The 13,777-nt window shown below is 36.7% G+C and overlaps 1 protein-coding gene across 1 annotated transcript in view; it reads left to right on the top strand.

Moving 5' to 3' along the window:
* The window catches only part of MGA (MAX dimerization protein MGA), an 86,425-nt gene that overhangs the window by 55,376 nt on the left and 17,272 nt on the right, over positions 1–13,777 (top strand). Inside the window, exons 13-17 of the mRNA XM_042783699.1 lie at positions 1,367–1,664; positions 3,207–3,833; positions 7,445–7,735; positions 7,915–9,425; positions 12,682–12,809. Of these exons, the coding sequence (XP_042639633.1) occupies positions 1,367–1,664; positions 3,207–3,833; positions 7,445–7,735; positions 7,915–9,425; positions 12,682–12,809 (2,855 nt within the window). The remainder of the gene's footprint in view (positions 1–1,366; positions 1,665–3,206; positions 3,834–7,444; positions 7,736–7,914; positions 9,426–12,681; positions 12,810–13,777) is intronic.

Here is a 13,777-nt window from a genome sequence, read left to right as displayed (position 1 = left end):
TTTTATGATGAGGAGACTTATGTTTTCTCCCTTAAACACAGGTTTATTTATTTGCATTTATTGATTGGTACTTTGAAAACTGAGACTTCTATGAGATCATGTCTAGTGAGACTGGAGCCCTGAAATACAGGCATAGAAATTTGTGTTCGCCTCTCTTGCTGAAGAGTCACGAAGCAACCATGTGAACTTGCGTAAGCAGTCAGGCTACTATAATATAGACTTTGGGGAAGCTGCTAGTAGTCTTGAAAGCAAGTTTCAAAGGAACAGGTAGGGGTATCTAACCTAGACTCCATATGGCTTGGAGAACTACATAAAGTTTATTTTAAGATGGGAAGATCACATTCTTTATATCAGACTTGAGGCAAAGATTTTCCTGATCTTTGTAGGAGTAATAATAATTTTACTTAAGTAGCAAAGAGTAATTTTGTCTCGTGTCTTTGAAGATGAAGTGTCTCGCAGTATCTATTTTTCTCACAAATTACATACTAATTTAGAGAGTGGGAATTTTCTCCCCTTTACTCTATTACCCTCACCTTTCTAAATGATGAAGAGGAAGCTCAGAAAAGTATGTCTTAACTAGAATCACCCAGAAATATGACCTGGAAAACATGAGTAAAAAACTTAAGTAGTTTTTTTTCTTTTGAAAGGAAATTATGCTGTTGTCCCTAGATAGGCAGGCTAAGTCAACTCAGGCAGTAGAGACAATCTTGACATCATTCATTGGTTCACTTTCTTTTGACAGTTTAGTGACTACTTCTAGAATTAGATTGTTTCCACTAGCATTTATCTCCAGCTCCAAGTCTTTCTAGGAGATGAAGTTGAGTTTTTTGAAAATCGAAAACTGGAGTGACTTTGTTATTTAGGTTATTGAAACAATGGTTGTTATATAACTTAAACTAGATTCATCATATATTTTTTCAAATATGAAGAGTGCTTAAAAAGACTCTTTTTGAAAGAGTTTCATTAAGCCTTTCTGATCTTACCAGGGAGATTCCATGGAAGAGTGTTTCATGTTTGCCAGTGTAACCAGAATTAGTTACAAATAAAATAAGTAGATGGTTCTTCAGATTTGATGGCATCTTTGACATATCTGTGATGCAGAAATGATATATTACTAATATTCTCTGTGTCCAAACTATCTAAATGAAGATGAGATTAGTTCAGAATATTAGCTGGCAGCACTTTTTCCTCCCATCTTCTAAATACTCAGGTTAGCCTGAATGGAAAAAGTTTATTTCTTTTTCCCTTTTAAATCTGAAAATTAGACTTTTGCAACCTTGTAAAAATGAAAGAAACCCCTGTCAAGGGAGAGGAGTTAGCCAGAGAATTTTATCTTTACAGAATTTCTCTTTGCCACTTGTTTCAGGTTAATGGTAAGAGTTACCCGCAGGCTAAGTTGCTATTGGGACAGATGGGGGCATTGCATCCAGCCAATAGGCTAGCTGCTTATATCACAGGCAGGTTGCGACCCTCAGTCCTGGACCTCTCAACCCTCAGTACTGTCATCTCCAAGGTAGCATCCAATGCCAACGTGGCTGCATCCAGGAAACCACGTACCCTGTTGCCTTCAACATCCAATTCCAAAACGACATCCTCCTCCAGCACTACATCAAATCGCCCTGGGAAGAATCTGAAGGCATTTGTCCCAGCAAAAAGGCCCATTGGTAAGTTGGAGTATATATATATTTGGTAACTTAATATTGGGTCCGTGAGTACAGATACAAAGATTAGAGAAATAAGGAATTGGGTATTATTCTTGGTGTCAAAGTTTATTTTTTTTTAATGTAACACTTTTAATGACCTGTAATTCTAGATAAATTGAATTCTTCTTAGTTTTACAATTGTTAGTTTCCAGGCTTTTAGGCTGGTTTTATTAATGTAGAAGAGACTTAAGTTTTTAATTTTGTTTTTAAAAAGGGAAGAATTTACTGTCTAAATACTTTCCTTAGTTTACTATTTTAAAGCTACATCCTCACTTTATAAATGAGATACTGAGATACAGAAATAATCAGCATAGAAATAAAAAATATTTAAACATTTTAGAGTTTTGAAAATACTAATTTTTATATTATATTTTATATAAGGCAGTTGTTGTTGTTATGTGCCGTCGAGTCAAACCCGACTCATAGCGACCCCTCCTTGGGTTTCTGAGGCAGTATCACTATGGAAGTAGGATTGCCCAGCCTTCCTTCCGAGGAGTGGCTGGTGGGCTTGAACCGCCAGCGTGCTGGTGAGCAGTCAAGTGCCTTAGGCACTATGCTACCAGAGCTCCCATTTTAGCACTAGTCTTGTGTATGTTCCCTTACATTTAGGAAACTAAGGAGCTAGAAAATCAGTGGGTTGAGTTAGTATAGGTTTCAAGTAGAAGCTCTTTATAAAACAGTTTTGGCAACATTGCTTTATTCTGTTCATCCTTGATCTGTGAATGAAAACTTCTTTCTTTTCCTTAACATTTTAGTACTAGAGTGTATATAATAAGTTACCTTCTTGAAGTATTTGTTTCTAGCTTTGAAAGTATCTTTATAGTTGGTTGGTTGAACTCTTCTTTTTGTTGTTTCAAATCCAGTAAAAGTACAAATTGCTGGATTCTTATTCCTCTAATAGAAAATTGAAATTTCTAGCTAAAAGCTGGAGTTGTATGAAGATTAAGGATAGGCATTATATGCCTGAAAAAGAATGCACTTATTTTTTTTTTAAGCATCTTTAACTGGTGATTTTTTTTCTTTTTTAAAGAATCCTACCCTCCTCTCTTTTTAAAAAAGCGTATACATTTTAGGAACATGTGAAACTTCACTGCTTTTTGTCTCATAAGAAGACAATAATAAAGAGGTGGAGGTTCTGGAGCAGGAAGAAGTAGTGGAAACAAATTTTAAAATTAGCATTAGGGAAAAATCCTCTGTTTTAGGTGATGAATTTGTTTGCTGCTATATTGTCTTTTTAGTGTCATAACAATATGAATATATTGTATAACGAAAAGAATTTTAGTAGGAACATCCATTTGAATCCCTGTCTCTTAGAATTAAGGGTTTGGTTTGGGTTGAGGGAAGTGTTTTATTTCTGTGGGTGGAAGTTGTCACTCATAATGCAGGTAGCTAATACCTGTAAGAAATTACCCAGTGGTGCACAATAAATGTTGATAAACACATTCACTAAGAGGATAAAATATGAGAACTAAAGATTTTTGACCTGCAAATTTTTATTTGCAGCGGCTCGACCCTCTCCTGGTGGTGTGTTCACACAGTTTGTGATGAGTAAAGTTGGAGCCCTGCAGCAGAAGATACCTGGAGTTAGCACACCCCAACCCCTGACAGGGCCACAGAAGTTCAGTATCAGACCTTCTCCAGTAATGGTCGTCACACCTGTGGTTTCTTCTGAGCCAGTTCAGGTGTGCAGCCCTGTGGCTGCTGCTGTCACTACTACCACCCCTCAAATGTTTTTAGAAAATGTTACTTCTGTGACACCTATGACTGCTATATCTGACATGGGAACTAAAGAAACTCCTCATTCTTCTGGTGCCACCACTGCAGGGGCTGTTGAGGTCTCTGAAACTAATACCAGCACCCCTGTAATACCTACCCAATCCACAGCCACTGTGGACCTTACCAAAACTACTGGGATAACTACCCCTGTGGCTTCAATTGCTTTTCCTAAATCTTTGGTAGCATCTTCTCCAACCATAACTCTTCCTGTTGCTTCCACTGCCTCCACCTCCATAGTCGTGGTGACAACAGCTGCATCTTCCTCCATGGTGACCACACCAACTTCATCTCTGGGCTCTGTTCCTATTATACTCTCGGGAATTAATGGGAGTCCACCAGTGAGCCAGAGACCAGGTAAGGCCTAGATGTTATTAGCTGCTTTACTGTACAGGTATTTATAAAAGTTTGTGGTTGTGATAGGACTATGAATATAGTAGGGTGACAGTGTAGGTGTTTCTGTTCTAAATGGTACATGTATTCCTGAGAACCTTTGCATTTTGCAAAAATGAACACTAAAGATAGTAAGACTCTTGTAGTCAGTGTCATGAAACAGAATGTGGATGAAATGCTATATGAAACAAGAATTTGCTCTATAAACTTTCACCCAAATAACAGTAAAAATAAATACAGTAAGACTCATAGTTAATCCAGAGTTAGGGCAAATCGCTGAAAATCTGCAGCTTTGTAATTAGCACTAGTAAAAATAACTGGTACTTACTTAGGAGATGTTTTGAACAGACTGGACAGACAATTTAGTGGGGCTGGAGGTTGCCCTAGGAGATACTAAAAACATTCAGAAACAGTAGGATGGAAATGCTGGCTAAAGATACTGAAATAATGCAGATAGAAGTAAAGCTCTGAGCCATAGAGAAGTTGCAGAAGTGGGCACAGGAGGAAGTGCAACCCACCATGTACTAAGAGCTGCACACTAGTAGGAGTGTACATTTCCGGGGTGGTTGTTATGTGCCGTTGAGTCGGACCCAGCTTACAGCAACCCCTCCTTGGGTTTCGAGGTGATATCACTACAGAAGTAGATTGCCCAATCTCCCTTCCAAGAAGTGGCTGTTTGGTTTGAACCACCAGCCTTCTGGTTAGCACTCAAGTGCCTTAGGCACTACGCTACCAGAGCTCTGAGGAGGGAACCCCAAAGGCAGGTGTTCACCTTTGTATTTTTCTTTTTATTAAAAAAGAGAAATGAGAGGGCTTCTGCCTATGCTGTAGCCAAGCTGAAAGCTTACCTCTTTCTTGCTGAAAGTTTAAAATTCTACCAATTTATCGCCTCTTGCCTAGTAAAATTCATGTGTGAATCATCACAACTCTTATGTAATACTGACATAATTCCCAGATGTAATTATTATATATGAACTGATTGAAATAGAAATAAGAGAACATATTTCACTGTTTAGAACTAGAGTATTATATATAACTATGTTTATGAACTTTATAGTTAAAATTACTTTCTTTCTGTTGTTGGTTTAGGTTAAATGAATTTGAAATAGGAACATCTACACTTTGCTAGTTTTATGTTTTATGTCCTAATGCAGCTAAGCAAAGTAAGTGGTTCTCTTAGTCCACTCAATGGAATTAATGTGAACAGAATGTAAGACTTTTGAGGATTAGAGGAGAAATAAATACCCTACAGCAATTATTTTGGTGATTGATGTTTTTCTTACTAAGTATTTTTGCAGGTAGTGACATGATTTGAATCCCCATAGGTCTTTTTAGTAAAGAGGTGATTTGTGAATTAGTTTATAAGTTGAAATTCTATCAAAAGGAAAAGTGATTCACAGTATTAAAATTGTTTGTCTTTTACTTCTCCCCACAAATAGATATGAAAGAAATGATTAGGGTATTTTAGAGTATTGTTAGTGAGGTCAGTGTTGATGAAACTGCTTTGATATCCTGTTGAATCTCAGAGTTCATATCTCTTATATTTTAACTGTTCTAAACCATATGAATTCTAAACTTCTCTATACTCTTCTGTCATAAAACGATAAAGGAGTTAGGTTTTTGTAGTTCACTGTTTCTCAGACTTTGGTCATTCAGGGTATACATTGACATATTTTGCTTTGAGTCCCATCTGTACTATAATTCACTTAATATCTTCATTGAAGTCAGCTCATTCGTTTACTTAAATAAATTTTTTTAAAATATTACTTGAAATTGAAAGCAGTATAACTTACCAAATAGAGGTTAACCTCATAAATAAGCACGCCAGAAACATACCAATATTACTAAATTCTGCCTAACTAATACATATTCTTGGCATGTGCTTGCTTTCTGTTAATGAAGAAAACGAAAATGCTGGACATTTTATTTAAAGATAATATATCACAGACTAATACTTTTTTTCTGTGTATAATGAAAAAGATTAAAATTGAAAAGCAAATCACTTTCTGATGATGTAGATGTAGTAGTATTCTATATGCATGTACCACCTAAAGTTATCTTCTGCAGCACCATTTTAGGAAATACTAGTGTTGTTAGCAGATTTCCTTATCTGTTTTTATACATGGAGCTGAGTCAGGTAATTGCTGTTTTTAAGGAAGTGTGTGTAATTTTGTTCTCAGTTCACAAAAGATCTCAACTGGAGCACTTAGACATCTATGACTTTTTCATTTGACTTCCCCTTTTTTTCACTTTCCCCTCTTCCCCTCTCCCACATTTAAGTAAACTGACACATATGTGCATATATCAGAGTCTACTTTCATTCGTGGAATTTTAATAATTTAGTTTTAAAACACTGACTGAAATTTAATTTGAAGAGTTAAGTTCAAGAAGTTAAGAATCCTTTAACGTGTCTTAATACACAGAAGATAGATTTTTATCGTTACTTAAATTACACACAATTTTTTTTCAGTTTGGTCTTTGTGTTTTTATTTTTTTTTCAAAAGTGGCCCTGGGTTTTCTACATATGAATTCTTTTGTCATCTAAACGTTATGAATATGACTTCTAGAAATTTGGTATGTTTCATGGGCACAGTGCCTGTCTCATAGAAAGACATGTAAGCTGAACTTCTGTTTTTGATTTGTTGATTTTATTTAGTGACAAACTAATGGAAAGTTTTTATTTATTAGCATTGCTAAGTGAGCTCACCAATTTGAAAGATAATGTAAGACCATCTTCATTTATGCTTATGAATATTATTTTTACCTCATCCCCATGGCCAAAGAATCTATCTATAAGTTCTCATTCTATTTTTCTCATGTCTTTAGTATTTTTAAATATCAAAATGTACTTTTGGTAATATTAATGTTTTGAAATCTCTTCTAATTCACATCTTCTGCATTAAATTTCTGCTTTTTCTGTTTGTTTTAAAATTATCTTTCACCTCTTCTAACCAGGCTTTATTTTCCTGCTTCTTTGATGTCTCTTAATTTCCCATTGTTAGGGGGTATGTATATTTTTTTTCTTTCTGAAGAAGAATTTCTACAACTATTTAAACTTTGCTTATTCATTAGTGAAGTTTAAAAACCAACACACTTTATACCTCATGGTTTTTTAGTCCTTGGCCTTATCTTACTTAAGTGGAAGTCAAACAAGTGTTGGCCAGCAATTCAGTTTAAAAATTGAGGAAGATAATTTTATCATAAAAATGATCTCTCTATCCTTAATAAGAAGCCAGATTTAGAGGCCTGCCCGTGTTTTTCGTTAGCCAAAAGCATTATCCCATTAAATGTATCTCTTGACGATTTGTACTTCTTAAAATTTTACCATTCTAATTGTAAAACCCTGCAAAGTCTGGTTAATCACCTAAGTTTAGAATAAATTGTTCTCAGTCATTAGACTATTCAGTAAGCTATTGGATTGTTATGTAGTGTATCATATAGGTACACAATTTTACCAACTTTATAATTCAGATTAGAAGTTGTCTGCAGCATGGTCATATCCTGTGGCATTACAATTTTTCCTACATGTGTTAAAAGAGAATTCTGATACCATGTTTCCATTTCCTATTTTTCAGAAAATGCCCCTCCGATTCCAGTGGCTACTCCACAGGTCTCTCCTAACACAGTGAAACGTACTGGACCTCGACTGTTGTTGATTCCAGTGCAGCAGGGCTCGCCTACTCTCAGACCTGTCCCGAACACACAACCTCAGGGACATCGGATGGTCTTGCAGCCTGTTAAGAGCCCAAGTGGAATGAACCTGTTCAGGCATCCTAATGGTCAAATTGTCCAACTCCTCCCTTTGCATCAGTTTCGAGGCTCTAATACCCAGCCCAACTTACAGCCTGTCATGTTTCGGAATCCAGGTATAAAGTTGGAGATCTTTTTGATGAATTTTCTTTTTGTAGAAACAGTTGGTAGTATGTTATATGATCTATCAATACACCAAAACTGATCATCTTAATCTCTTAGTCCAAAAAGAATAGAATGCTTGGAAGTCTTGATGTGGGCAGCGATGACTTAAAATTTTCTTTATCTTACCCAGGGTCTGTGATGGGAATCCGATTACCTGCTCCTTCTAAACCTTCTGAGACGCCACCATCTTCTGCTTCATCCTCTGCTTTTTCTGTCGTTAACCCTGTAATTCAGGCTGTTGGGTCTTCTCCGGCAGTGAATGTCATCACTCAGGCACCGTCATTGCTTTCCTCTGGATCTAATTTTGTGTCTCAGGCTGGTACTTTGACCCTGAGGATTTCTCCTCCTGAACCACAAAGCTTTGCAAATAAAACAGGCTCTGAAACCAAAATAACCTATAGCTCAGGAGGGCAGCCTATTGGTACAGCCAGTCTTATTCCTCTCCAGTCTGGTAGTTTTGCCTTGTTGCAGCTCCCAGGACAAAAGCCTGTTCCCAGCTCCATTCTTCAACATGTTGCTTCACTGCAGATGAAGAGGGAATCCCAGAATACAGATCATAAAAATGAACCATGCTCTTTAAGAGAACAGGAAACTAAGAAGACTGTGATATCAGAAGGAGATGCCATAGACCCTGAGGCTAATAATAATAAAATCAACCAAAACTCAGAAACTCCTGCTTCAGAAGAAACCCTAAATGATTCATTGGAAGACAGGGGTGATAATTTTGATGATGAATCTGTTACAGAAGATCCTACAACTGCCACACCTTCCAAACATTCCTGTATTATTGGGTCACACCCAGAGGACTATAAAGATGTAAGTGAAGAGTGTGGGCCTAGGAGTCATAATAGTTCCAAAGAAAAACGGACTGTTCTAGAAGTTAAGACCATTTCTGGAAAAGCCAGTAATAAGATAGTCCAAAGTGAAAGTAATATACAGTTTAAAAAACTTGGTGATATGAAAGTGGAACAGCAGAACATACTAGACAATCTAGAGGAAAAATCAAGTGAATTTCCAGTTATCTCTAAGGAAGAATGTAAACTTGAGTTATCAGGGAGCAAAGTTGTGGCACAGCAGTTTAATCCACAGCCAGAGGCCAAGGACAAGGGATGTGGAAACTCTGTGGTAAAGGACAATACTAGAGAGAAATGGAGGAAACACCTGAAAGGCCCTTTGACCCGGAAGTGTGTTGGAACTTCCCAAGAGTGTAAGAAAGAGGTAGATGACCAGTTAATTAAAGAAATAAAAACGTGTCAGGAAAATTCAAATGTGTTTCAGCAAGAACAAGGCATCTCTGATTTACTTGGGAAAAATGGAACTTCTGAGGATTCCAGAGATTTAAAAACTGAATGTGATTCTTGGAGTAGGATTTCTAATCCTGCAGCCTTTTCCCTTGTTCCGAGGAAAGCTACAAAAGGCAGCAGAGGAGATGGACATTTTCAGAGTCACTTTCTGCTACCAGGAGAGCAGATACAACCAAAGCAAGAGAAGAAGGTTGGGAGAAGCAGAACTGACTTCACTGTTTTGAATTTGGAGGAGGAGGAAGAGGAAGATGAGAATGAGAAAACTGATGATTCTATTGATGAGATTGTGGATGTAGTTTCCGACTACCAGAGTGAGGAGGTTGATGATGTAGAAAAGGTGGTGAGCTTGTTTTTGTTGTGACTGAAACTTCAAAGATTTATGGGATTTGTTGGAAGGAGTAGCTTTTCCAGAAGAGCACTAAGAACTATTCAATTGGATGCCTAAGTTTTAGATCATGATTAAATGACTTTATAGTTTTTAGGCTGTCAGTCAGGCAACATTTATTGAGCTTTTTTTTTTTTTGACCCCTAGTTTACCTGGTAATATAGGTAGGCTGACTTAAGCCTTTGGTGGATACTGCATGAGAAGTCCCTTTCAAGTTGCATTTAAACAAACAAATCCTTGAACCCACTACCCCTGCCTACCCGTTTGATCTCAGTCAGTTTCTGTGGCATTTTCTGTGTGAGGTGATTATAGATGATCTGATAGATATATTAAGAAATAGGGAATGGATGACTTTAGAACTGAATAAATACCTTTATTTAGAGAGATTTTTTCTTTTTGGAGAAAAACTGAAAAATACTATCTAGTATGTTAATAGAATCCTGCCATGAATTACCTTTTAATTATCTTACATAATTAACATTCAGTCTCTAGAGTTTATATTCTAAAATTTGGTCATCTTCCTTTGTAATAGGACCCTTTACAGTGTGTTTTTGTTTTTGGAGGGGGGGTTGTTTGTTTTTATTTTCTGAAGCCATTTTCCTAGGCTTCTAAATAAAGTTATATTTACTGAATTAAGTAAGTGAGGGCCAGGGATGATAATGGAGCAAGAGTTGGGCAAACTTTTTCTGTAAAAGGCCAGATAGTAAATACTTTGGCTGTTGCAGTGACTTGACTATTCAGTTGTTGGTAGGGCATGAAAGCAGCCATAGATGTGACTGAGCAAGCATGGCTATGTTTGAATAAAATTTTTATTTACAGTAGCAGGCAGCAGGCTGTAGTTTGCCAACTCTTGATGCAGGGTCTAATGTAAAACAGACTACAAGCAGCTGCCTTGTGGGGTGCCCTTAAATCTAAACTGTCCCTGAGTTCAGGAGTAAATGATAAACCTTTGCACAGATTGTCACACAGCTGATTGTTTTAGGATCACAGTTCCTTCAGATTCATTTGGCTTTTCTTTTATTTGGTCCTAACTGCCTTATAGGAGCTCTGGTAGCATAGTGGCTAAGACACTTGCCTGCTAACCAGACGGCTGGCGGTTCAAACCCACCAGCCACTCCTCGGAAGGAAGGTTGGGCAATCCTACTTCCGTAGTGATACTGCCTCGGAAACCCAAGGAGGGGTTGCTATGAGTCGGGTTTGACTCGACGGCACATAACAACAACAACAACAACAACTGCCTTATATAAAATATAATATAAAAATTAGTATTTTCAAAACTCTAAAATGTTTAAATATTTTTATTTCTATGCTGATTATTTCTGTATCTCAGTATCTCATTTATAAAGTGAGAATGTAGCTTTAAAATTGAATGATTCAATATGCATTTGCCCTGTTTATAATATACTCTATAGTCTTACTATTTTGCAAGAACATCTATTTTATATATAATTGAAATATTTGCTTAATTCATTAAGCTTAGACGTTACTCTGTTTCAGCCTTCCCTTGTTATCTTGGGTAAGCATCAGACTAAAAATAGTCCAACTTTAAAACTAGTGAAAACTATTGCTATTAGTGACTGACTTACTAGAACCTTAAGAGTGTCTTAATCATGTAGTATAGCTTTGCTTGACCATCCCGGTAGGGAATCTGACATACAAGGTACACTGACATTTTTTAAAGTAAGGGTGTTGTATTAAATGATCTCTAAAATCTAAATGTTACATTGTATTTATATATGTGTCCCATGCTTGTGATATCGTTATGCTTGAGGAAGGCTGTAAGTAGCAAGCAGCCTTCATTTAAATCTTCTGTTGTGTAGGTTATTGGATGGTATTTACAAAGCCTGCAGTTTAACCATGCAGTAGACAGATTATTATATGGTATCTAATTATGTTACTGTTCAGGCTCTTTGCTTTTAGATTTTGTGGGGAATCTGTTGATTTAGCTTCTTAAATTAATTTTAGTATACATTATTTGATGTGTCTTTTGCCATTACTCATGAGATTAAGTTGAATTTATGAAATATATCCGAGACTGCTTAGATAAGACAATTTAATTATTTTATGGGTGAGGTATAGACGGATAGTCAAAGAACACGATCGTTAGAATTTATTTGTAGTTGTTTGGGTCATTGGGTAAAGGTCTTGGTGACTAAATTGTGCTTAATTAGGGTGGGGAACAAAAGCATAATTGGGGAAGCTAGGATTCAGTACCTAGGTGGCTTACATTTATTGCTTGTCGGTCATGTGGAGCCTTTAATTTATTATTGCTATTATGTGCCATCAAGTAGGACCCGACTCATAGTGACCCCTCTTTGGGTTGCCAAGGCGGTATGGCTATGGAAATAGATTGCCCAGCCTTCCTTGTGAGGAGTGGCTGGTGGGTTTGAACCGCCAGCCTTCTGGTTAACAGTCAAGTGCTTTAGGCACTATGCTACCAGAGCTCCTAAGTAATTTTTTTTCCAACAAATTTAAATACAGAATTAGTAAGATAATTGAGGTGCTTCATTTTGAGGTGTACCTCTGGTATAGTAGGATGATAGGTAACATATTCCTTTTAGTTTCTGGCATATCCCATACATTATTATAATTCTGTTAAATAAAATATACAGCAGTTTTCTGTGACGGGTGCTCAATAAATGCTTCCTGATTGACTCATTTTTTGGTATAATAAGCAAGTACAGCAAACCTGGGCTATTTTTGAAATCTGAAATTCTTCAAAAGCTCTCATTCTGTGCACTTGAGAGACTTAGAAGACTTTCATTTCCTTGTCTATCCTTGAGTATCATGCTGATTATGGGTGTCTGATACAATGTTAGCCATGAAGTGCCCTTAAAATAGAACTTGGGTTTTTCTCCTTCCTGTTTTTTTTTTTCTCTCACGAAATTTTATTTTACTATTTGATCTTTAAGATTCATCCAAACTTAATATTTTTGGACCTGAATTTTATCCACTTGAAATGACACTAAAGCATCAATGCAGGCTTTTGAGGACTCTGTGACTTAGAGTATACTTCCTGGTTCTTAACACTAGTCATATATTATCTTTCTGACTTAATTCCTTCTTATAATTAACAAGTTTAGAATTACCAGTATTTGTGGTAGAAGGTCAGTGTTTGGCACTAGTTGGTTTTATAAGGGAGGCATTCAGCTGAAAAGATTTGCTTGCTTCCCAATATGTTATTTACTATTGCAATGATTTATTTCAGAATAATTGTGTAGAATATCTTGAGGATGATGAAGAACAAGTGGACATTGAAACTGTGGAAGAGCTCTCAGAGGAAATTAATGTCCACATGAAGACCCCAGCTGCCCATATGATTTCTTCCAAACAGTTGTAAGTCTTACTTCTCTTTGGATTTTTTTTTTTTTTAAAGCTGGAAACAAAACTAAATATTCTATTTAGGAACTCTTGTTAACTGACTTGGTTCATTTGTTCCTCTGGCTTTTTTTTCTGATCAGTAGATGAAGAGAGGAGCTGGAATTCAAGACATAATTAACTTATCTTGGTTACTGTTAGGAGGCAGTGTATAAATGAGAATGACACAGCTTTTTGGAACCTGACACACTGAGGTTAAAATGCTAGCTTTGCGGTTTGTGACTGTTTAATTTTGGGCAAGTCTTTTCCTGAGCCTCAGATTCTTTACCTGTGAAATGATGAAAATACTCCCATTTGAGTGTTAAATAAGATCACATATGAAACTGACATAACAGCTGACACAATTGGGCTACTCAAAAAAATTACTCTTAATCTTTTAAGAGTAAGGCATTAAATGATTGAATAGGTGAGAGAAAGGTAGCAAACTTTTCCTACCTGTGTAGCTGAGGAGGTGGAGGGTATGAGGACCTACTCTGGGCAGTTTATCCATATTCTGTTTATTGTATTGATTAGGGGTTGGCATGTAAAAGAGAGAAGTGAAAGATGATAGGAGTTTTTATTTTGTGCCGGACATTGTGCTTAACCTCATGAATTACCATGTAAAGTAACAGTGAGTTGAGAAAGTAATGCTGAGAAAGTCTAACAAGTGAAAAATAGCACTGGTAGTGCTGTCACTCCAGAAATATTGGTGTACTAGTTAAGCTTTAAAGAATTTAAATCTCTTACAAACTTTACTTAATAAATTCAGCAATATTGTTAGATACAAGTTTGTGTGTTAAAATTGCAGGAGTGTTGGTGGTTGCAGAAACGGCGAGGAGGCCACATGTTCTGACCTCCTCTAATCTCATAGGAGGAAGACAGCATTACCAGCAGTAACCCAAGGCCTATTACTGCAAGGCCAGACATGCTGCCTCCCTCCAGCCCTT

The sequence above is a fragment of the Orycteropus afer genome, unplaced genomic scaffold (assembly GCF_000298275.1).
Source record: "Orycteropus afer afer isolate SDZICR_OR568_19922 unplaced genomic scaffold, OryAfe1.0 scaffold00026, whole genome shotgun sequence".
NCBI classification, from domain to species: Eukaryota; Metazoa; Chordata; class Mammalia; order Tubulidentata; family Orycteropodidae; genus Orycteropus; species Orycteropus afer.
This window is presented reverse-complemented; position numbering and strand designations above follow the sequence as displayed.